At 55.8% G+C, this 24,859-nt stretch overlaps 1 protein-coding gene across 1 annotated transcript in view; it reads right to left on the bottom strand.

Moving 5' to 3' along the window:
- The window catches only part of SHB (SH2 domain containing adaptor protein B), a 124,512-nt gene that overhangs the window by 9,883 nt on the left and 89,770 nt on the right, over positions 1-24,859 (bottom strand). Inside the window, exons 4-5 of the mRNA XM_053922505.2 lie at positions 20,522-20,693; positions 14,522-14,641 (exon numbers count right to left, since the gene is read on the bottom strand). Coding sequence (XP_053778480.1) covers positions 14,522-14,641; positions 20,522-20,693 — 292 coding nt within the window. The remainder of the gene's footprint in view (positions 1-14,521; positions 14,642-20,521; positions 20,694-24,859) is intronic.

Here is a 24,859-nt window from a genome sequence, read left to right as displayed (position 1 = left end):
AGTCTCCCCCAACATCAAGATGTGCTGCACCACACTCAAGGTCGTTACACAGGGATCCACATGAAAACAGAGAAGAAATGATGAGGAAAGAGGTTTTTTGCTTAAAACATACTAGGCATAGACAGTCTATGGCATTTATTAAGGGCCTGCTGTGCGTACTGCTCTGTAGTCACCATTTCTGAGGGAGACAAGACGCTAAGCAGAGGCTTCTGAGACCATGTGGTTCCCTGTCCTCATTTTACAGATGACACTGAGGCCCAGAGGGGTGGAGGTCTGCTCCCATTCCCTAGTGAACCAGGGGCCAGAAACGCCGCCCCCCCCCCCCCCCCCCCGCCCCATGCCATCAGCTGAAGGGGAATCTCAGGGATTGCTGGTATGCGCAGTGGGTACTGATGGGAGCGGGTGTGCAGGGAAGGGGAGGGAAGCAGTGATCCCCCCAGTTACCATCCTTATCCTTAAAGCACAGCCTGTGCCCTTACCATCACCCCTGCCGGCTCTGTCCCTCGGGGTTCTCCCTGCTAGCTGCCCTGGGGCAGTCAGCAGCCCGGAGATGAAGGGGACCCACCCACAAAGCACCCCATCCAACTTAAAAACAAACAAAACAAAGACAGAAAGGGAAGGAAGGAAAAGAAGGAAAGAAAGGGAGGGAAGGAAAGGAGGGAGGGAAGGAAGGGAGGGAGACAGAGAGGGAGGGAGAAAGAGAGGAAGAAAGTAAAGAAGGGAGACCCAGAGGGGCCTTTAAAAACTGCAAGCTACAACAGCACCACCTGCTCAGGCCCTGCATCTATCCGAGGACACTGCTCTTCCTGGAATGTCAAAGGCGTAGAGCTGACTGGAAGCCACCCAGACACCCTGGCTGAGGGTCTTTTGCAAACCACATGAATAACAGTGGCTTGCAGTGAAAACAACTCCCCACAGTCCTTGGGGAAACGAGCCTTGGTTTCTTCATCTGTGAAACAGGGAGCAGTTTACCGTGTTCCCTAAAGTCCACTGAAAGCAAGTGAAAAGAGCTCCGAGCTGGACATCGGGGACCTAGCCTGCCCTCTTGGGCCTCAGTGTCCTCATCTACACAACGAAGCGACAGGAGTTGACCACCGATGTCCCTCCCACAAACCTCAAACCTTTGAAGCTTGGCACATAGGAGATGCTCACCCCACAGGATAGGGAAGGAATTACTGACTGTTCAGACATTAAACGAAAGGACTCGCCTTCATTACAGGCACCCCAGGGTCCCAGGGCTGCAAGGGAAGTGCAGGTTGCTCAAAAAGAGTCTCTTCAAATGTGCCCCGATGCTCAAGCAGTGTCCCTGGGGACTTGTCAGGCCTGTGGCTCCCAGGCCTTTTTGGAACCAGAAGCTGCTTTTAATAGGCTTTTCAAGAGATTCTGAAGGACAATCAAATTTGAGAACAGCCATTTTAATTCTGATGATAGAAACTCTTTTGTAATATTCACGACACGTAGCATCCAGCATTTGTTGCTTAATCTCAACGTTGGGGAGCTTACTCTCCACCAACGCAAGTCCATCCATGTTCTCCGCTGAAGGGTGACGGTAGCCCAGCTCTGAGCTCAGGTTCCTGCAGGCCACAGATGGGCCTTCCGCCTGGGAAGGCCCCTTAGAGACGGGAAAACCTGAGGGTGCTTCTCTCTCCAGCTGTCCTCACAGGGCAGGATCTCCTGTCCCTTCCCATCCTGGTCACCTTGCTGTGCACTCCTTCTCATACACGGACAGCATCCTGCTGGGTCTCCCCTGCTTGGCCATCAGCACCTGTCTGGACGTGACTCCACCATCAATGTGGATACCCCAAATCTGTGCTCAACATCGTTCTGGTGTCTGCTGACCTCCAGAGCCCACCTTTCTCTTCCACCATCTCCCGAGTCCCAAAGGACAGGGTCTTACTGACATGCAGGTGTCATTGGGTAAAGACCACGCTCACCTCCTGACCAAAACCAAAGGGGCACCAGGCCAAGAACATCAAGAACCAAAGCCCACTGGCTTTGGCCACACTCAGGAGGCCCGGACACGCAATTGTGAAAGGCTACAGTCAGCGCTCAGTAACCCAGGCTCCGGTGCTGGGCATCCATTCCGGCAGCCTCTTGACAGCCTCTGTCGACGGGGTGGAGAATTTTCTCAAAATTAAATCTCTGGCTTTTTGCCCCCTAATGAAATTGATTTCTGCTTTCATACACAACAAAGCTTTCATTTTTATTATTTGGCTAGGGTTTGACCCATTAATTATAGGTTTGTTTGGGTTTTTTTCCCCAGCATGCCTGCAAGTAATTGAGTTCCAAAACATTACTGTCGGAACTGAGTGCTTTTTAAACACACAACTCCCACAAAAGTCCAATTAGTCAACCCTCGATTCTCCATGGAAGATTTTCCTTCGGTTAAGATTAGAACAATTCAGGACAGGAACAGTATTTTTCTAGCCTGAAATTCGGAGCTCAAATGTCACCTTGGTGGTCTCACCACTGTTTGTGTCAGAACTCAGACACTGTTTGGAGTTTTTCATCATTATTACTGGCGTAACTCTACCTGTCTCAGGACGCATGCTGCAGAAGTCTGCCCTTGTCGACGTCCAACGCCAGGTACCGGGGCTGCGGAGAGCCCGCCTGGCACCGCGGAGATGTGTTTCTCTCTGGAGGCTGTGCTCAGCCTGGGCAGGGTACACGCCTTTAGTGTCAGGCGGAAATCACGGGCACACAGCCTGCTCTTTGGCTAGTGGAGGGGTGGGAGGAAACCGTGGAAAGGAAGAAGGACTAGGACTGCAGAGGGTTGGCATGACCACAGGTAAGCCCCCTGCTTCTCTAAGCCCTTTTCCCTGATGACAAAGTGGGGGTGCTGTGAGGAGCTGGAAAGAGCTGATTGGGACTTCTGTCCACAGTATGTGGGTCACCTGGGCCAAGAAGGGGCTTATATGGCGGGGGAAATGAAAAACAAGCTGGGACCATAGGAAGAGGGGACACTGGAGAGACCTTTCCTCTATTCCCAAACCTAACCACCCTACCTTGTTATTACTTCCCCCCAAATTATTATCCTCCAAGGCCCTGCTCAAATGCTACCTCCTCCAGGAAGGCTTCCAAGATGCCTCTGGTAGGACTTACTTGCTGCTTTTCTCACTTATTCCCTGACACTCCCTGCTCCATCACAGCACTCACCTACCTGCATTTCCCCTTCCCAGACTCTGATGTGCCTTCATCTCCCCACTCAGCTGAAGGCCCAGTGCGCGACAGGAACACAGCAGTGTCGGCCACACTGCTGACTGGTTTGTCAGCCCTTCCCGGAAAGTCTGGGCTAAGAATGTGGCAGGCGGGTCCCCAAGCTGCCTGGAGCTGTGAGCAGCATGTGGGTTTTCAAAAGCAAAATAGCAAGAAGAAAAGAAAAAAAGGTTCTAATTAAAGCCTTTCTAATAAGCCAGCTTTGCCAAATCCAATTGTTTCTGATATTCCTCTTGGGCAGAGTAATCAAAAAAGAAAGCAAGCTCTGAAAGTGGCAGAACGCACCGGCGGCTGGAAGGAGGGTGGCAGGCGAAGCAGCAGCAGTGGGAGCAGAGCGCTCTCTGCCCCGGCCAAGCTGAAGAGTGTGCTTGTGTGTGACACACACACACACATGCAGCAAAACGTTTTTATAGCTTCAGCACTTGAACTGTGGGAACAAACACAAGAGCTATAAAAACAGATACCCAATTTTCTAAATTGGCCTCAAATATCTACAATGTTTATGGATAAAAAGGGACAAGGAAGTATGCTGCTATGGGGCTCCAAACGGCAATAACCCGGGAAGAGTCCAGACATCTGGGCTCTGCTAGCAGCCCCCCACTTCCTGTTTCTCCCTCTGGAAGCCAGGGTCTGACCCTGATGATCCAGACCTTCTCCTGGCTGAATGGCCCCAAGGGGAACAGCGACCCTGCATCCTGGGGTTTTCCTGGATGAAGCTGTTGCTTGGAGCCCCACCAAATGCCTCGAGGTGAGGGCTGATCCTATTTCCTCTGCGGGCCTTTGAGCTATTTACCTAGCTCTAAGCGAGATAAGACCACAGATTCTTTCTTGAGCTCAGGCAAGGCTCAGCAAATAACCCCACCTGCATTCCTAGAGCTTGTCAGAGTTTACAGAGAGCTTTCACTCCCGCTGTGTCCGGAGCCTTGGGGCCCAGAGGCTCAGAGACAGGAAGCTCCTCGCTGGTGACCCTCACAGAAGGTGGAAGCAGTGGGACTCGGGTTGTGGGACTCGGGTTCTGGTCCTGTCGCCACGCCGTTCCCTGCAGCCCCGCTTATGCCCTCCCCAAGTCCCCAACCAAGCCATTCCCAGATGGCTTCTGTAAAAATATTATTAAATAAGTCACATTAACAAGATGTTAGAGATGTGATTGGAAAGAAATGTTTTTCCCATTTGGAGAGACCACCCAGTGCCTCAGAAAAGAGGCCGTCCCAGGGCACGAGGTTTCCTGGCGACGGACAGGCAGCTGGAACGCTGGGCAGTTGGAACGCCTCCCCGGCTGGCCAGCCACGCAGGCAGATTTCTGCGGGCTGATTTGAGATAATTAAAAACCAGCTGGAGACGTAATTGGGGTGGCTCAGCCACTGGAGGGGACCAGGGAGCTCTTGGGGGAGCAAAAGTCAACACTGAAGGCCTGGCTGGGGGGTGGGGGAAACCCCGCAGGTTGGAAAGGGAGACCCCAGCCTGCCAGCAGGCACACTTGGCCCTGCTGGGCCGGTGGATGCCCTGGAGAGTGGGCTGGCAGCCGGAGTTCGGGCACTTCTTGCCTCTGGGTTTGGGGCAGGGGTAGAAAGAGGGCAGTGAGTTAGGGAGAGTGTGTTTTTCCGGGTCTTTTCAGAACTGACCATCCCAGGACCACATCGTGGCTGGCAATGCTGCCACTCCTCCAGCTGTTCAGAAATCTGGTCAAGGTCCTCGACACGTGCTTCCTCACCTGGCCAGATCTATCATAACATGCTCTCCTTTTTGCTCCCACTGCCCTGGTCCCTCGCAGCAGCCAGGCCTTCACTCCTGGCCCCTCTCCCAGACACACCCATTACAGTCCTGGGTTTTCAGGAGTCCACCGGCTCCTGAAAAGCTCTGTCCGGCTAGCTACTGAAGCCACCGCAGTCTCTCCTGAGCTGCTGCTTCAGCCTCTCTCTCTGCCACCAGACCCCGAGATACTCCCAGCAACCGGAACCCAAGGGGGAAAGCGACTCCCACAGGCGGGTCACTCATCCCAACACCATCGCTTCAGGGCCAGACCGAGAAAGCCCCAGTGTCCTCAGGCTCCAACAAGCTGAGGGAAGGGGCCGTGGGTTCTCTGGCCTTCTACACATCACCACTGCCCCGGGAAAGGCGCCAGAGGAATGTCCGGCAACGGGCTTGAGGCCCAGGCCCCGCTCAGACTTCTGGCTTCAGTCCTAGGGCTGCACTGTCCAGGTATCTGCTGGGCCCTGACTGGGCTTCTCAGACTCAGTGGACAGGAAGGGTGGGGGTGTTTCTGCTCGGAGGGGCTCCAGAGGACAGAGGGAGGCACTGGGCTGCATTAAAATCCCAGCTCTTCACTCAGTCGCTGCAACAGCGTGAGCCTCGGATTGTGTAACTATAAAAATAAAGGTACAATGCCCACCCTTCTCACCACATCCAACTACGGTGGGAACGGTTGCTATTTACAACCACCAGCAGCCATGCCAGGGCCCTGACATGAGTCACCTCACTAAAGCGTTTCAGCAATGGGGCCCAGGCCCCCACAGCTCTGAGGAGTGCGGCTGCAGTGGGGCATCCCCCCTGTGTCATGGCCACCCCCGAGAAGGGAAGGAGCCTGCGACCCGGTCTGGGGCCCCACAGCCAGCCAGTCAGCGGCGGAGCCAGGATCTGAACCCCAGTCTCTTCCCACCCTCCCCTGCCCCGCCACTCCAGAACCCCCGAAGCCCACGTGCAGAGTCCAGAAGAGGAACCATATTAATGGCAAGTGCAGCGTCCTTGAACATGTTTTGCCACCAGCAGGGGTTATTTTCTTAGTAATTCTGGATAGGGAAACGCCATCTATGATCCCTCACGGTGGCTCTCAGTGGCGCGTCCTTTCATCCTACAAGGCAGGACCTTGTTGAGTCCCCCTGCAAAGAGCGTTTGAGGGGCCCCTGATTTGCCTACGGCAGCAGCAGCTCCTAATTTCAGCATTTCCTTCAAACCGTTCAGAAGGAGAAAACACGTCACGTACTAATTGAATGGAAAGTTCACTTTTCCTCCATCAGCCCTGAAAGGATGGGAAATCCTCCACATAATGACTACAAAGACGGGGGCCCCCACCCCAGCCTGCTCACCCCGTCCCAGGCTGACTCAAATGCTGCCAGAAAACAGGGCCTGTTTGCCCACCTGTAGAGGGCACTGGGCTGGGTGATCTAAAAGGCCTCTCTTTCTGTTCCCTAAATCTCAATATTTCCACTCAGTGTATTTAGTGTACCAGGGCTTCTCCTCTGGCTTTACAGACAAACAAACAAACAGAACAAAAACCCCACCAACCCCCCACACACACACTTCCCTGTGAACGAAGGAGACCAGATCGAGTTCTGGTGAGAATGAGCGTTTCACTCCTGCCTACAGACCCAGACGGGGAGCTAGAAGGGCGGCAGGACAGAGAGGACAGAGAGGACAGAATGTGTTGCCTATTGAGGTGGTCTTCCTCTCCAGTGACTCATGAGGAACTGGGAGATCAGAGAGGTTAAGTGACTTGCCCAAGGTCACACAGCCAGGAAGAGGGCAGCCTGGATTTGACTCTAGCTCTGCGTGACTCCAAGTCTCTACAGTGACGCAGGATTTCCTCGAGTCATAGCCGGCATAAACTCTCGGCTCCCACCACCATAAAGGGGAGCGGCTATGGGCGTAGAGAGACTTCCAGGTCAGACCTAGATAATCCGCAAGGCTCTGGACCACACAGAGCTCTTTCCTCAACCCTGGCTCTCCAAAGTCTCTAACAAAGACGGTGAGCTACCACTCACCGACTGAGCGCTTACTGCATGCCAGGCACATGCTAAGCACTTCGTGTATACTGTCTCTTCATGGGTACATCTGTAAAACCCACAGATGAGAAACTGAGGCTCGGAGATGTTAAGTCCCTTTGCCCAAGATCACCCTGCTAGTAAGCAGTCGAACTAGCATTCAGGAGCCCAAGCCAGACTGACTCAGAGCCTGTCTTCTGCAGCCCAGGGATGTCTCTCCCAGGGGTGGGGAACAGGACGATGCTGGTGGTAGATGTATTGGAAACTGTAGGTTGGAAAGTAAGATGCTCTCTCTCCTCCTGGGCTGCTGTTTCCTCAGTGCGAGCAGCTCCAACCCTTGCTCCCCACCCTGCTGCGCTGCCTCAGAACCCTCCTCATTCTCTTAGTGCCATGTCGAAGCCTCTCATCCCCGCACTGTGCAGGGCTGACAACTCTCACCCTTGAGTCTCCTGCCACCTCCCTCTATGCCTGTCTGCCGAGCCATCCTCTCTGCATTTCTTTGGCATTCACCCCTCCAGCCCTCACACCCGCCTGGCAGCTCAGAGAGGAACCCAGGGCCCCTCTCCCCAGAGCCAGGCGGTGCCCTGGCTGCACACACCTGTCTTCCTTGAAGCCTTGGTCTCAGGGGTGGGGCTGGAGGTTGTCCCGTGCAGGGAACCCCACAGCTGCTGGAAAGTCCTGCTTCATCCAAGCAGCCACCCTGGGGGCTCAGCTACAGGAGCGGGCGGCCACCATGAAGCGAAGCGTTTGGAGCCTCAGATGTTGACCCAGCAAGGGGTGTTTAGCCGGTAGAGGGAAGTGAAGTCTGCTCCCTGCTGATGCACGCAGGGCGAGCAGCCTTTCCTCACCTCCCGCCCCCTCCCCACTCCGTAAACCTTTATTATTTCTTGCTCCTGGCTGTCAGCAGCAACAAACTAAGATTAATCACTCGCCTGCCTGTCCTGACCCAGACATGCCTACTGTTTGAAAACTCTCTCCTTTGCTATATAAATCAAGGAGGGGAGAGAAAGAAAAACAGCTCTAAGAGAAATGCGCCCCCAGCACACCGCCCCTCAGCTCCACCCACCACCCTCCACGGAGCCCCAGGAGAAGCATCACTGGTCGCCCTTCTCCCAGGCCCCTCCTCCCCCGGCCCACCCGAGACGAGGCTTCCAGGAAGGCAGGCCTATGCAGCCAGGGCACTGCCTGGCTGTCAGCACAAACCCGCAGCTCCAAGTGAGAACGTGCCGGGAGTCATCATCAAGTCACATCAATTGTCCCGCCACCCCCGCCGCTACTTGGAGAAGGAGATGGGGCCTTCTCACCATCCTTGGCACCTTGCCCTAACTGTGGAGCCCTTAACCCGGAAGCAAACTTACTGACCAAGCCCTAGACTGTCATTCTGTGGACGCAGGGAGGGGACACTCGCCATGTCATCTGGGGGCAGAAACAGCCTCAGCGTACCCTAGGGCTCTTTACCTTGCCCAGTGCTGTCCACTATCCTGCCTCCACAGCAATTTCTAAAGGCTCTGGGAAAGTCGGGAGAAGCAGAGACCAGCATATACTGAGCACCTGCTGTGGGCCACGGGTGGGGCATACCTGCCACGCTGCAGTACAGTCGGTTGTCTATCCCTGGGAATCTGGGGGGGATTGCTTCCGGGACTGCCCTTGGATACCAAAATCCGAGCATGCCCCAGTCCCTTGTATACAATGGTGTAGAATTTGCATATAACTCACCCCCATCCTCCCACATACTCTAAATCATCCCCAGGTTACTTATAGTACCTAACACAATACAAATGCTGTTACACTGTACTGTTTAGGAAGTAATGGCAAGAAAAGAAAGTCTACACGTTCAGTACAGACACCATCCTGGGCCTGACTATACAGTATAAGTTGGCAATGAGGTAACATTTCCCCCCAAATATTCTCTATCTGTGGTTGGTTGAAACAAGGACGTGAAACCCGCAGATTCAGAAGTAGCTCTATGAGGGTGAACTACAGTTTCCAGGTGATGACCAGGGAGGGAGTCACTTGCATGACATCACACAGCAGGTAAAAGACGGAGCCAGGGTTCGAACCCAGGTATCTGACTGCAGAGCCCATGTCTTCCCTCTACATTCTGAAAAGGGCCGCCTGGGATCTCCCCCAGGAATGTTGCCCACTTCCCAGCCTTGTGGCATATTTGGGGGCACATGGGGGAGCAGAATTGTTGTCCCTTCCTCAACAGTACTCATGGTGCACCCTGTGTCACTGAAGATTCTAGAATACAGCTCCAAGGACATGACTGCACCCTGGTCAAAACCTCCAGGATGCCCCGTCCTACAGGTCACAGCCCCAACTCCTCAGCCTGGAGACCAGGCAGCACCTTTCCTTGGCTCCTCCCACAATGTCATTGGTTCCAGGACCAGCTCTGCACTACTTCCCAGCCTCTGAGCCCTCCCCTGCCTGGGCTGCCCTCCCTGACGGGCCCCTAGGCCTAAGCCCTGCTCACCCACCACAGAGGCCCTCTTCCAGTCCTCCCCCCCAACCACCACCTGAGCACTCACTGCCTGGGACAGCCCTAAACACACTGCTCCTCGACCTGTGGTGAAGCTGCGTCCTGATAAACCCGTCGTGCGTTGAAAGCAGGTCAAGTGGAGACTGCATCTCATACTACACTGCAGAACGCCAGTGCTGGCTCCCGGGATCGAGTGCCCGACGAGGAGCTGCCGCTCTCTGCCGCTGTCCAGCATGGGGAGGGGTAGGATCCTACTGCACATTGGGAGCCTGAGAAAAGGTCAGAACTCAAAATTTGCAGTACGGTTTCTACTGAATGTGTGTCGCTGTCATATGATCGTAAAATCAAAAAAACCCATCAGGTCAAACCCTCCCAAGTCAGGGGCTGTCTGTGTATGAGTTACAGGTCTGGCCATGGACTCCTGGAGGGCTGGAGCCCCATAAATGACTGACACCGAATGGGGCAGAGCTTACTTACAGGGGCTGAGGAAGGTTCCTGAACAGTCAGGCCTGGGACGCACCCTGAAGGAAACAGGCCAGACCCCAACAGCGTCTCTTGAGCCACATTTGCAAGGATGCTGTGCACTGTGTCTTTGGGGGCTGGAAAGCTGACGGCCCTTTTGCTGAGGACTCCTTAGGGCCATCTCTCCCACTGCCTGAAGAGAGCTGAGGCCAGGCCCTTGTCAAAGAAGTGGCATCCCACAGAGGCCTAAGAAGTGCCGCTATGTCTCCCAGGCACAGACCCAAGGCAGGCTGAGGCCACCCGGCCTAGAGGGAGGGAGGCCCTGGCACTCACCCTGCTCCCGGCGCCTCAGCTGCAAGCTCTCCAGCTTTGAAGTCCTGTTTCCCTCATCTTGTCCAGATTCCTTTGCAAAAACTCATGGAACTAGAACTTGCAAAGAGTCATTCATAGTCCAAAAGGCCCGAAGAACTCTTTTAATGAGATTTTTCAAGACTTTTCATCTCTTTCCCCCAACGCCTGCCTTTCCAGACAGGAAACTGTATTAGAGTATGACGCTTTTGTGCCAGTTTTTAAAGTCTCGATCCTTTGCTTCCAGAGGCTGGAGTGAGTGTACGCAGGGGGTCAGTGGTCAATGCCAGGGCCACCATGTCCACTGGTAGTTGGCCATGAGGGAGCCTAAGGGCCTGCCGCTCTGTGGAGCCAGGCCGCATATGGGAGAGAGGGGGAGCTCGGCAGAGGGGAGTGGATGAATGCAGTGTTCCAATGCAAGCAGGCAGGGTCCTGGTAAGACTGCTTCATAGGTGGGGGGGTGGGGGGAGTGCCATGGAGGGGTCACTGAGAGGTGATGGGTTGGGAGTGCAGGCGCCATCTCAGATTCTCATGGGTGCAGGGACCTGTCCAGTCCCCGCAGTGGGCAGCAGTCGCCATCTCTAATTGTGAGTGTGGTCAACTGCCAGTTGGGGACACTTCAGTCAATCGCGAATCCCTGATGGGTCTCAGTCTCCCCGCCCAGAAGCAAAGGGATGGACTAGGTGGGCCTCGCAGGTCACTCCCAGGTTTGACGTCTGAAGACCTGCTGACCTGGTATAAGGAATGCTTAGAAGCGGGTGGGGAGACACTGGGCAGGAGTCTGTTGCGTCCACTCTAGCCTTGGCAAGGTCCCTACGATAGGCTTTGCCTGGGCTGTCCCCTCTACCTGGGGTCCCACCAGCTGTCCCTCCCTGGGGGAACACCTACCATCTCTTTAAGGTTCAAGGGCAACTCGTCCCTGTTTCCTGACCCGCTGCGGCAGGGACTGCTACCCCTGTGCAAGGCAGACCTGTGTGCAGCACGGCCTGGGATGAGCGGGCCATACTGGGAGCTCTGCAGCCTGCGCCGGGCTGCCCTCCCCTCGGCCCTCACTCTGCTGCCCTGACCAGTGCCTGGTACGGGAGGGTCTTGTAACTATCTGCTGAGGGGGGACGGAGAGGGTGGAGGGGCCTGTCCTGAGACCAGAATCCCCCAAGTCCTTTCTCCACCCTAGAGCACTCTCACAGGGGGGGCCCAAGGTTTACAAGAAAACACAGCTGGGGTTCCAGTGTCAGTTCGCACCACATTCCTGACAACACCGTGCAGGGGGAAGGCCACTCCCCACCCTGCGCCGGCCTGGCAGGACTCAGGAATCTCAGAGACCTCACGCCTCATGAGGTGCCTGGCAAGGCTGGCACATGCTCCGAGCAGACGGCATGTTCAGTCCCAGTTCCACTGGCGGTCCAGGTAATTAATGCCAGGTGTCACTCGCTGGCTGACCGCCAGACTGGTCATCGGGAATTGGGGCTACTTTGGGAAGCAAGCCCATGCTCCCTTAGCCAGCTGCCCTGCCCAGCCATGGAATGGCCTAGCCCCCCTCCCCAGTTCTGAGCTTCCTCAAGGGAAAGCTGACCAGGCAAGACCACCCCCCTAGCCTTTGGGATCTAATGGCTTGAGACAAACATGTGTCTATGGGCAGAGGCCAGCCGTCCAAACTGGGCCTGACAGCAGGGTGTCCCTTCCCAGGCCCTGGCATGGGACATTGAGCTGTGCCTTCAACGTCTGCCACCTCCTCCGCTGGCTGGGAGGTGTGGGGTCCAGCCAGAGCACCCCAAGGACACAGGGTGGCTGAGCCCACACATAGGGGAAATCTGGGGAGTCAGGGACACATAATGAAAGAAGTGAAAGTGTCCTTGGCAAACTTGCAAGTCTGTCTCACGCTGGGCAGACGTAGATGCGGAGCCCCAGAGGGAGGGAACTCGCCCAAGGACACAGCCTAAGCAATAAGTGGCAGGACAGGACTCCTGTCTAGAATGGTGGACACTGGGTCCATTCTGTGGCTCTTAAAAATGGCCATCACAGAAACTGCAGGGCTGACCTGGGAAAGCAGGGGTGGGTGGGAGTAACATAAATAACATTTGCACCACACTGGTTGGGCTCCAGCTGCCTTCTGTCTGTAGGAACATCTCCATGCGCCTGCACCCCATGCACAGATGAGGACCCTGAGGCCCAGAAAGGGGACATGACTGCCACGCCCACAAGGCCAGGGAGTGGGGCAGCCTGGGCCCTGCTTTCTCCCTGTACTACCGGCTTGTCACTGCGAGAGCAGCTGCAGGTGCCATCTGGCCCTCAAGGGCGGTCCTGCTGTCCAGCCCTCACGGAGGAACAGTGAGGTCTGCCATGGGGTGCGCCACCCCCTCCTCTCTGGTGCATTCCGTCCGTCCTCTTGGGAAGACCCCTCTGGCCAGGCCTCAGACGCTGGGCTGCCAGGAGGAATGCGATCCCCTGAGGAACTCAGAGGCTGCCTGTGTGGTGACCCCTGCGCTGAGGAAGCCCAGGGGGTGGGCAGGCTGCCTGGGTCGGCAGGAAAGGGGGGTGACAAGGAAGTCCCACCTCTGGTGCTACAGGCTTTCAGTAGCTCTCCCGTCCCAGGAGAGCACAGTTCACCTTGAGACAGGAACATGGCGGTCTGGAAGCGTCACTCATGGGCACCCAGTTGCTGGGTTAGCACGGCAGTGAGGGAAGGAGAGTGAGGGCTGCATGGAGCAGTGAGAGGCTGAGGACGCCTGGTGTTTCTCAGCATGGCCAGTGGTGTGTACCTGCCGCCGCCGCTCCAATGATCGCCTGCTCTCCAGCTTTGACCGCCTCCAGCCCAACCTCCTCAGCCCAGTAGCTGTTTAACTTACTGAGTTTTCCTCAGCTGTGATCGCTGACCTGATTCTTTAAGCTGCCAGGTCTGAGGGTGGACAGTGATGTGCATAGGTGCCTTTGGTCCTGAGGGCCTTCCCAGCAGCTTAGAAATCCCCTCCACATCCATCCTCCCTGGCCAGGTGGTCATCCAGCCCCTGGTGCAACCCCCAGTGACGAGATGCTCACTACCCACTGAATCAGCCTGAGATCACTCTAATTCTTGACCAGCTCTGACTACTAGCAAACTCTTCTCCTCGCTGAGCTGCATCTGCCTGTCCACAAATCCCTCTTCTGGGCCCCCCGCCACATGCGCTCCAGCTGCCCCGACAGTCCTCGGGGGGGTGTGGTTCCCACCCTTCTCCAGGTGGACTTCCAGGGACTGCTTCTGCTGCCTGCCCAACGGCACCCCTTCCCGGGCCGCACCGATCCCGCCTTCCTCACGGCCGGCCTGCACACGGGCTCCCCTGACAGTGGCATCCAGCAGGCCCTCTCCCCGCCACGTGGCCCCTGACATCGGCGAACAGAGCAGAGGAAGCAGAGGGGGCTTCACTGTTCCTGGTGGCCTGTGCTGGCTGGGGGCCTGGGTTTTTACATCCTAATTCCATCACTAACGCTCTATGTGTCCTGGGGCAATCCCTCTTTTCTCTGGGCCTCACCTTTCTTATCTGTAAAATGGGTTTAGACAGTCTATTGGGTCCCCTCTAATAACAGCACTGACTAATGAAGCACTCGACCCCAAAAACCTCTTTTCTTATTTTGGGGGCTACCTAACCGGACAGCAGTGCCTCGGGGGTCAGAGACCTAACAGCTCACAAAGCAGCCCCAGGTGCTGCCACCATTGGGTCTCTTCCCAGGGCCTCTCACAAGAACCTTTGTGAGATGCCTTGAAATCAGACCTGCCCGAATAGCAACCTAGAACCCAAGAAAAGGTCGTTCTCACAGCAGCTCTCATAGTGGAGAGCACTGAAGAGTCAAACAGCGGGTCTCAAGTCCTGACCCTACCCTGACCTTGGGCCAGCCACAGTCCCTCTCTGTGCGTCAGTTTCCTTACCCAAGAAACAGGGACAATATGTTTTTCGTCAAAGGGTGTTGGGAGGCTTGAGAGGGCCTAGGTATGCTAAGAGCTTCATATAGTCCCTGGCTCACAGCGGATGTGAAAGCTATTCTTGGTTATTTAATATAAATCCTAGGAGGAGGCCCCTCCTCTTCTGGGGAGGCAGAAACAGAACATAAAGACCCCTCTGTATCCCGGGGGAGTAAGATCAAATTGAAAAACCCAGGCTTGAAATAACTCGTGCTGGCAAATTTCCCGGGGGGACGCCGGCAGGTCTTTCGTCCACAGACACGAGAGCTGGCGGCGCTTTGCTTGGGGCTGAGGAGGAGGGCTGGGGGTGATGAGCGCACTCACTTCAGGGACAGGGAGTAGTCATGCTTGCTGGTCTGGCTGTTCCGGACAAGGTAGCTGCACTCCTTGCAGAGCCGCAGCAGGTTCTCGGCGTCTCCTCGGCTGATGGCTCCGTGATACCATCTGGGGAGAAGAGAGAGGGTCAGAACCCTGAAATCTGCTCCTCCCTGGGGAGGCTCGGCCCCTCAGAGGGCAGCTGTCGCTTCCCGGGCTCCCTCATACAAGGCAGGCATGTGTGCGCGTGGGTCCAGTCACCCCACAGACGTTTACCGAGTGCCCGCTGCCTGCCGGGTCCTGGGGAGAGAACAGCGAACAAACCAACCCACGGCCGCCTCCTGTGCGAGGCCGAGGTTCTAGAGCAGGTGCTATGGAGGAGATGAGGCGTGGCCGTGTGGGCTGCGGCTCCCAGTAGGGACGGCTGTTTTAAGCAGTGGCCAGGGAAGCCTTGCAGAGAGAGTGAGATTTTAGCGTGGACCTGAGGTGATGGAAGAGCCCACGAAGGCCAGCAGCTAGAAAAGAGCGTTCTGGCAGAGGGAAGGGCAACAAAGGCAGAGGCCTGAGTGGGAAGGCCTACTGTGTTTGGGAAACAGCAAGGAGGTCAGTGTGGAGTGTGGCAGGGGGTGGGGGCATTGGTGGGGAGGCCCAAGAGGCGGTGACTGGGGGCCTGTGTGCGAAGTGAGGATTCTGGCTTTCTCCATCTGAGTTGACCCCGAAGCCATCAGAGGGTGCTGACAGGAGGGACATGTGCGGACTCTGACATCTGCAGACAGGTGAGCCCCACTCATCACTTAGGAGGGTGGCCACCCCAGTGCTGCCGCATCGACTGGATGTGTGGGAACACCAGCCTCTCCGCTTCCGGACACCACCTGGGGAGCAGCAGAAGCGGAAGGCGGGGTGCAGTGGCTGATGGCCTAGGGCCCCCAATGGCAGGACAAGAGGGAAAGAGTGGTTGTGGAAACTGGGAAAGTTGAAGGTATAAATTCAGCGGGAGAGTGAAAACACCGCTTAGAGGGTACACTCAGCTCACTTTTCTGTTTCCATTACAGTCTCTGAGGGGTGGGGCCGTGGGAAGGCGGTGAGAGATGGGGCTGGGAACAGGCCAGAGGTGCTGGGCCGCGAAGCTGGATCATGCTTCGGCCACAGAGGCATGTGCGGGTCGGTCACTGCCCAGCCAGGGGGTCTGGGGCAAGTGGCTGAACCTTGCTGAGCCTTGGTTCTCTATCAGGTTAGGGTCACTCCACCCCTGTTGTGGGACTGAAGAGTAAATGGGGTGATGCATAAAAGGGCTTATGTGGAGCCCGGGTGGGGTGAGTTTCAATGAATGGCAGCTACAAGCATCAGCAGAAAGAGGCTGAACTTGCAGACAGGCCGGTACTTCCCCAGCTATCATATTTCAGGCTGCTGCCTAACCAGGCGCCCCCCACCCCGCCCCGCCCTTGTAAATTCCCAGGTGTAGGCTGGGATGCTGCCACCTGGTCCTGCGCACGGGGAGTTCGGTCATGGAACGGCTCTTTGAGAAACACACAGTGCTCACACCAGCTGCCTTCACCATTCACAGGGCGGCGTTCCATGCAGAAGTGGCAGTGGTGATGATGTAGTTACAAACAAACAAACGAGAAAACGCAACCAGATTCAGGGAAGCAAGGACTGGAGAGTAGACATGAGTGCTCCTGTCCAGTGAGCATATGACTGACTCGCTGACAGCCCGGGCTGTGACCACTGCAGCTCGGCCCTGGGGCTGGACAACTGGAGGGGAGACTGGCCAAGGGAAAGAGCAGGGAGGTGCGCAGCCTGCAGCCCCGCCTTCCTTCCTAGACTTGCACAGAAATGAAGAGAAACAAGCAGGGGGGTGCTGTGTGGGCTGCCACGATGAAAACACTCCCAGAGCCGTGAGTCTCAGGGTTATGCTGCAGAGAGAACCCAGGACTGTGACTGGGAGAGACAGACCAGGATGGAGCCGACCTCAGGAACAAAAGCAAACAGTTTGGGCAAGGTTGTTTCCTGGGAAATTTCACCTGTGTAGCACCTCCCCCCTCCCCCCCCCCCCCCGCAGTGAGCGGGCAAAAACCGTTGTTTTCTTAGGAAAACAAGCTCCAACCAGCTAAAACAGAGGTGTCCTCAGGGACAGGCCTGGAAAGTGGTCTCCCGGGAAGTGCCGGCTGCCGCTGCCCCTCCCTGAGCACAGGAGCGAGTGTGCTCTCAGAGAGGTGGGGGGCTCTGGGCCCTCATGAAGGGCAATCCCTGGTGGGCAAACAGGGTGAGCTGCTGGTTAACTCCTGGGCTGCTCAGCTGCTCTACATGGAGAGAAAGGCAGGGACCTGAGCAGAGGATGAAAGAAGACCCAGGCAGAGTTTGGGAGACAAGGGCCAAAGGACACTGAGGGGAAGCCACGGCCAGCCTGTCAGTAGGAGGCTGGCCAGGAGACGGGATGGTGGGGGGGTCCTATGGGGGCTGGGGGCCAACTACTGGCCCAGAGCAGGCTCTGCCTGGACCACAAAGAGAATTCTGGCAGGAGGACAGCTTGGGAATGTGCTGGACTTTGTGGAGCTGGCCTGTCAGGTTGGAACGATGGAATTAAGAGTCAACCATCACCATCCGGCCTATCCAACACCCATCAGCTCATCCAATATTTACTCACCACTTACTCCATCCTTGATCTCATGGGGCTGATACAGGGAGATGGAGAATCGATAAATAGGTTCAGGAAACAATCTCAGATAGTGACAAGTGCTATGTAGGAACACTGGGTCTCTGATAAGGTAGTGACTGGGAGGGGCCAAGGGGGGAGCCTACTTTAAACCGAGGAGGCTTCTAAGGAGATGACATTTGGCCTGAGACTCTGCATCGCGAGGAAGAACCAGAGAAAACAAGTTCTCTGCAGAGGAACTGAGTAGGCATGAGCTCAGGGTGTCGGTGGAGTGGAAAGGCAGCGAGGCTGTCCAGCACTCGGGCCTGGGGAGCAGGACAGGACGCGGGTGGAGCGGGAGGCTGGGCCCAGTTCCCTGAGCCTTGTAGGCCAAGGGGAGTGTGATTTCATTCTAAGCACAGTGGAGGGCAATGGGAGTTCTAAAACGAGGTATTACTTGCTCTGGATGAGCTTACAAAGGGTCAGCCGGGCTGTGCTGAAGAGGGGCCAGAGGGGAAGTGAAGCAGGACAGAAGATACGAGACTTCTGCAGGGGTCCAGATGGGAGGTGGCCTCAGAGATGAGAGGAACAGATTCGGGTTGTATTTTGGGTGGATGATTGGCAGAACTTACTAACCATTACATACTGTTGTAAGGCAAAAAAAAGGACTGAAGATGATTCCAGGTTTGGGGCTTGAGCAACTAGGTGGATGTGGTGCTGTTTGTGGGGTGGGGAAGCTGGGGGAAGAGTGAGTGTCTGGGATAAGATTAGAAGCCCAGCTCTGAACACGTGAAATTTGAGATGCCCATTCGTCAGCCAAGTGGAGATGGCAAGAAGGCAGCTGGATGTCGAAGTCGGCGTTCTGGGAGAAGTGTGGGCTGGGACGCACACTGGTGACTCACCGAGGGGACTACCCAAGGGGAGTATGTGGTTGGAAAATGAGCCCAGACAGTCCACCCTTCAGGTCAAGCTGAGGGGAGCAGCTGGCAGCCGCAGAGGCGGGAGAAGAGCCCCAAGCAGACTGTCTCTGAAGGAGGGAGCCGTCTGCTGTGCTGACGGCCATGGAGGGCGGAGGAAGTCACCTGGTGACCTGGGCAGGAAAGGGACAGGAAAGGGAAGCAGCCGGTGGTGGGTGAGAGAGAAGGGGAGGTGACAAGAGGGAGAGAGATGGTGCTGGCAGCTCCATGGGGACTCTGCCCACTTGTCAGGCAGCTATTTACTGAGCAGCTATTATGTGCCAGGCACTGTTCTAGGTACTGAGGACACCGTGGTGACCCAAACAAGTCCCCACCCGCATTGAACTTACGTTCCCAACAGGGGCAAGAGCTACAGAAGGATCAAGATTTTATTTATTTATTTACTTACTTCCTTCAAGAAGTTTGTTAAAACAAAGAAGTTCGTGATACAGGACGGAGGGGGTTATGAGTTGCCTCCAGGAGGCGGGGAGTGGGAAGGTGTGCCCTGAGCACCTGAGCAGCTTTCCCACTGTCCCCGGAGGGAAAGCAGGCAGAAGTGTGACTGCCCGTCCTCTACAACCCTGTAAGACACAGCCCTCAGTGCGTCAGCCCCACCTCCCGTCCTCTGTGTTAGGGTGGAGGAGACACCGAGACTTGGAGGTGCCTCCTAAACTCTGAGGCACCGTCAGCCAGGGGCAGGGGAGGGGAGGGATTAGGTGATCCTCTCTGTCTGGGTCACTAGGAGGTGCTGGAAGTGGGATTTTACCTGAGCACACCTCGGGGTGATGAGTCAGGGCCTTCCACAGGCCAGAATAATCCTGGGAAGAAGAGATGACAGGGGAGGGAAAGCTCGCCATGACTGTGGACTTGGCCAAGAGCCTTGTCGAGTGGGAATGGGAAAGGAAAGCGAGCAGAACTGCCTTTGAGGGCCCCAGCCTCACCAAAGCTCTGCCCGGGGGTGGGCAGAGTGCAGGTTGGGCCACTGACCCCAGGCTGACCTGGGTCAGGATGAGTGCTGAACGGCTCTTGGCATCTCTGGATCACACACTGTGTTTGTTGATTAAAAAGTACACAGTTTGAGCAGACATAAGCAAAACCTGCCACCCAATCTGCGTGGCTATGAGAAATGATGAACACAACGCCCACTGGGAGCGTTCCCCCCGCCATGTGCTCAGTACAGCAGGCGAGGGGCAGGCCCAGGAGGCTGCAGTCTCCCGAGATGATAGCACATGCTTCATCAAAAGGGCACATGAGCACATGACATCATCGGAAAGCCCTGCACCCTGCTCACCGGGCGAGCATTTCCTGCAAGGGGCGCACTGCCGGCCTTGCTGCGGCCAGAATCCCTGGGGGGAGACGGATACAGTCGTGATCCACATAAGACAGTCTCATGAGGTGCCAGCTAATCTCTTGGCCAACCCGGTACCTGCTCTGTGCCAGGCGTGTGCTAAGGGTGGATGCAAGAATGTGCACGAGGAGAGGGAAGTGAGCGGAGAGTCATGGGGCTGGAGTTCAAATCCCACCTCTGCACTGGAACTGAGAGCCTAGCAAAGGCTCTGCCCCTCTTGGATCCCTGATTTTCTCACCTGTGCAGTAGGGATGATAGGCCCATTTATCACACATTGGCTTGTTTCGAGGCTGATACACCAGCGCAAGACCCAGGACCTGCTCTATCATGTTCCTGGAGAAGCTCACTCTAGTTCAGGTGTGCGGAACGGTGAGGATATGAAAAAGCAACTTGGGGCAATTCACAGAGTGAGCGGCAGGCTTGGGCAATGGGACTTTGTCCTGGAGGTGACGGGGGCGGGGCGGGGGGGGCCACCAAAGGTTTCAGAGCAGAGCAGGGATCCTGGCAGAGAAGGGGGAGCATCATCATGGCCAAGGAGAGGGCAGAAGCGGGCCCAACTAGCAGTGCTGGGAGAAAACCCAAATCCAGAGTCTTGTCCAACTAATACCAAGCAGATGTGGGGCAAAAACGTCACAAGCCAGAAGATAAATCTAGTTTACAATTAGGGGACAGGATTTGGTATACATTTAGCTATTCAAAACCTCATTTGCTCATTTACTCATTTGCTGAAAATAGAAACTGGCACATAAGAGGGAAGAGTGAACCGTGTCCCTCCTCCTAGTCATCAAAAGTAAGGGAGGTGATGCCGTATGGACAGAGAAAGCACCTGGCTGGGAATAAGACCCATGTTCTAATCCCGTTCTGCCACGGACCTGGTGGTGGCCTTGACCTCCCGTGAGCCTCAGCCTGCCCATCTGTACACGGCGGCAGAGGAGGGGTGCAGACTTAAAGACCCCTGCAGCTCTAACATTTTCTTAGTCTATGAACTTCAAAAACAAGATCAAGAAAATAAAGGGAAGAGCAGTGACCACGAACTGGGAGCTGAGCTTGCGCTTTGCCCCCTGAGAACTTACATTTGCTTCTCCAGCGGGACAGCAGGGTCCACTCTTTCTCCCAGGATCCCACAGAACTCGGGGCTCCCATGTTTGATGGGCTTGAAGCCCCCGCCGGGAGCTCGAAGCTGGCGCCGCCGGTCCCGGGAAGGTGAGGGGGATGACTGTCGTTTCTCGTTGCCATTAAACTGGGCTGTGGGGGACAGAGAGAGAGAGAGAGAGAGAACAAGGTTACCAGGAGCTCAGCCTGAGGAGTTACTGTGTGGTGTAGTGCGGTGAGTCGACTGACTGCTCTCGTTGCGGTTTTGCAGTTCTCAGGAGGGAGAACTCCGAGCAATTGAACAAACATGGCTCAAAAGAGGCAGACTTCCTAAAACACGGCACAAAGGTGCTGTTACAGCCAGATGGCGCTTTCAAGGGGCTCGTTAAGTCTGCAGAGGCTGCTGAGCTCAGCCTTATCCCCAAGGAAGCCCCCTGCAACCTGCAGCAAGGGGGGTCAGGACATACCCACAGGGGCTCAGGCCCCCGGAGAGCTCTCAGAAAAGAAAGTTATTCCTGGTTTTGTGCCAAAAACCTGCCTCCCAGGAGCTCCTCGTCTCCTCCTGTTCTCCCTTCCCAATGTGGGCTGCACTGGCCATATTGCCCCCCTGGGACATCCCCACAGAATTCCAGTCAGTGTCACGTGGCACCGCCAGGTCTGCACCTCTTCACTCAGTGCCCCCGTGTGGGCCCTACACAGCCAGCCCGGCCCTGCATGCAGCCACCAGGGGAGGCCTGGCTGTGCCTGTCACAGGGGGAGAGGCCCTCCCATGGGCTTTTGTCCCTTGCGGGGCCTGTGGGAGCATCGCTCAGCCCCAGGGGCTTGGGGAAGATGCCTCTTGAGGGCAGGACCCTGGAGATAACCCACAGAAAGCAGAAAACACTGAGCTGAAACTGGAGCTGCTGGAAGTACTCCCAGAGACCAGCTAGTCTACCTTGCAAGTTTCTCTTTGGGCCTCAGTTTCCTCCCCTCGAAAACGGGGACAGGGACAGCACCCACCTGTGGGGTTGCTGTGAGGACTCGATCACGTGATGCACACAGAGGCCTTAGCAGAGTGCCTGGCATGTGGTCTGCACTCAGTCAGTGTTATCTATGACACACAGTCAGCCACCAAGTCTGCTCAGTGTGGACACGGTGCTAGTCACTTCGTGTGAGCTGCTGACCTCGTCTCCTAAGCCTGCCCTGGCCTTCTGTGAGCCTTGGCGAGTCACTCAGCCTCTCTGAGGCACATTTCCTCTGTCACCAGGCCACTGTGGCGATCAGATGAGGGAATACACGTCCTAAGGGCCTGGCACACTCGGAGTGCTGAGTAAACTGGGCCAGGGCCTGTGAAACAAGGTTCCCAAAGTTGTATCCAGCCACTGGCCAAGCGACACATGTCCTTGGCCAAGCGACACATCTCCCCTCTGACCAGCAAACGCAGATGCAGCGAGCCGTCCTCTGACCTCAGCCAGACATACAGCCATCAACCTCACATTCACGGAAGGTGGTGGGAAAACTCAGCCCGTCAGTGGTGCTGTGCTATCTATAGGGACCGCACTTGTTCTATGGGAATGAACTTGTTCTGTGACTAAGCCAAGACCATGCGTGAGGTCTGTGAAGCACTTCCATCCCTCCAAGACACTCTTCTCTGTTAACCACTTTAGAAAACAGCAGGAAGGGAGTTCCTGCCACACGGGTTGGACGCACACGTGTGTGCTCACTCTCATGACTGTGTTGGGGCCTGGCAGGCCGTGTGTTCACCTATCTCCCCCTAAACACTCACCCACATGAGCCAAACCCCGTTCAGGGCTGGGAAAACGGCAGGAGGAAAGGAGAGCGATCCCTGCCTACGAAGCTCGGAGCCCGAGTGACGAGAGACACACAGTCAGCAGAGCACATCCGACCCACCGCACCCAGCTGACAGTAAGGGCTGCGGAGAAACTAAAGCTGGCCAGGGGAGGCCTCTCTAAAGGTGACATCTGAAGGAAAGGAGGGATGAGCCATGTGGACATCTGCCAGAAGGAAGGCCATTCCAGGCAGAAGGAAGGGCGAGTTCAAGGGCCCTGAGGTGGGAACGTGCCTGGGGTGTTGGAGAGACAATGCAGTCCGGGGCAGCCGGAGGGTGCTGGGGTTGGGGAAGGTGAGTGGGAGGATGCGGGGCTCTGTGGGCCTTGGACAGGACTTCGGTTTCATTCTGAGAGAAAAGGAGAGCCATGATGGGCAAGGTTGTAACCTGGCACTTTTTAGAACTGGGCTGCAGTGCTGGAAAGGGATGGAGGGCAAGGGGTACCTGCAAACTCTCTGTCCTCTCTGCCCAATTACACTGTGAACCAGAAACTCTTCTTTAAAAAAGTTTATTTAAAAGAGAGAGAGAGAGAGATGGAGGGGGAGCCCAGGGAGCAGGGAGGTGGGCCTTGGAGACGGGCATGGAGTGACAGCAAGTGGCCAGTTCTGGCTGCGTTCTGCAGGCAGAGACAGCAGGACTTGTCCCTGTGCTCAGCGTGGAGTGTGAGAAAAAGAGCAGACAGCGGGCTTTTGGCCCGAGCATGGGAAGGATGAGTCAGGCGTTACCCAGGGAGGGGAAGACACAGAGAACTTGGAGCTTCGGGAGAAGAAAGGATGGAGGTCGAACTCCAACCTAAAGACTGCCAGTCCTGACATCAGGACTGGCAGCGTGGAGCAGGGGCAGAGAGAGGACAGCTGCGGCTCCTGCCGTCCTGCCTGGCTACGGTTTTGTCCGTGTCCAACCACGGGCACAGACAAGACAGCAATGACCTTGAGGCCCTTCTAGGGAACAAGTCCTGGGGTTGCGTGTACGAGAAAGCCCTTTTCCATCTGGCTCGTGAGCTGGGCTTTCATAGAGGTCGTAAGGGGGTGAAGCCCAGAGCTGGGGCCTTGGCACACGTCACCCTGGGCCCCTCCCCGGCTTCTCAGCAGCCTAGTTCTCCCACCAGGGATCCGCTGAACCACACCAGCCAGCCCTCATGGCAACCAATGAAATGGGGTATGTTTCGGTGGAAGAGGGGGGCAAGGAAGAGGCAAAGCAGGTTCTGACCTGCGCCACCTACCTTGCAGGGCCCTGGGTGGCTGACCGAAGGCAGGGGTGAGCACTGGGATCAGGCAGAGAAGTAGGGGCCTGGTCAGAGAGCCCCTTTCTAAAGAGCCAGGACCTGATCCTGTGGGTGGGCTGAATCAAGTAATTCCATTCTCAGGCTGGGCTTTAGAGTCCTCTGCTGATGGAGCGTGGGTTTAGGGCAACCCTGGGCAGGGAGACTAGTTAGGGAAGGTGCTGGGGGCCAGATCCCCCACTGATGGGAGGAAAGCCGGGTGTGGGGCGCTCCTTAGAGATCTGGGCACGGCAGGAGACGGGGTCGGGGAGCTTGGGACCACCTTGCACTTCTCCAGGATACCCCGCTCTGCTCACTGGCACGGTGTGGGGAGGGTCTAGGCGAGAGAGGAGGTTCTAGGCTCAGTTTTGCTACAGGTGGACGAGAGGGAGAGATCAAAGGAACTGTAAGGCCTTTTTACCTCGACAGCCTGGGGCCCAGGGGCTACAATCAGAACTTGAAGATTTCTGCCTATGTAAGTTCCCACCTCACACTCCCTGGCCCAGAGGGTGAGACGAGGGGCATGGAGCATGGAATGTAGACTGGGGAAGAGACCTGAGCTCTTTAGAACAACTAGCGACATGGTTGGCTAACTGTACAGCCTCAGATTTCACTGTTCTAGGCTGTGGCCTCCGTCTGAATCACCCTTATATGCCCTTCCACCCACTCTACCAACCTCTGCACGTGACTGATTTCCCCTCGCCTTTCAGGGGTCACCTCTTCCAGGAAGTGTTCCTTGACCTCGGCCTCTCCCCAGACTAACCTTGACTTCAGCCTACAGTATCCTAATTGCCAGTTTGCCTCTCTGGCTCCCCACGAGCCCCTTAAGGTCAGGGGTTGTACTGTATTTGCCCTACCCCCATGCCCAGCACAACCTGCCACATAGTATGTGCTCAACAAAAGACTAATGAAGAAACGCAATAAGATGCTCTTTCACATTATTGGGGAAAAATATCAGTTTTCTTACCAGATAAATTGGGTAAAACATAATAACGTCCCAGGCAACACTGTAATTCCCTGCTGAATTAATTTATACATTCGCTTGCAAGCTTAATAATGTAGCCATATATTTTAGAGAGAACAGGTGGTGGTGAATGACAGGCTTAATTAGGCAAATCATTTCACCTAAAATAAAAATATACAAACTCCAAGTGCAGTGATTCAGGAGCAAAAGAAAAAAAAAATCGTTAAGAACAAACGCTCCAAACACTACTGCCTTCATTCCTTCTA

This window comes from Desmodus rotundus, chromosome 1, assembly GCF_022682495.2.
Source record: "Desmodus rotundus isolate HL8 chromosome 1, HLdesRot8A.1, whole genome shotgun sequence".
Taxonomy (NCBI): Eukaryota; Metazoa; Chordata; class Mammalia; order Chiroptera; family Phyllostomidae; genus Desmodus; species Desmodus rotundus.
Note: the sequence above shows the minus strand (reverse complement) of the source record. Positions and strands in the feature narration are given on the sequence as shown.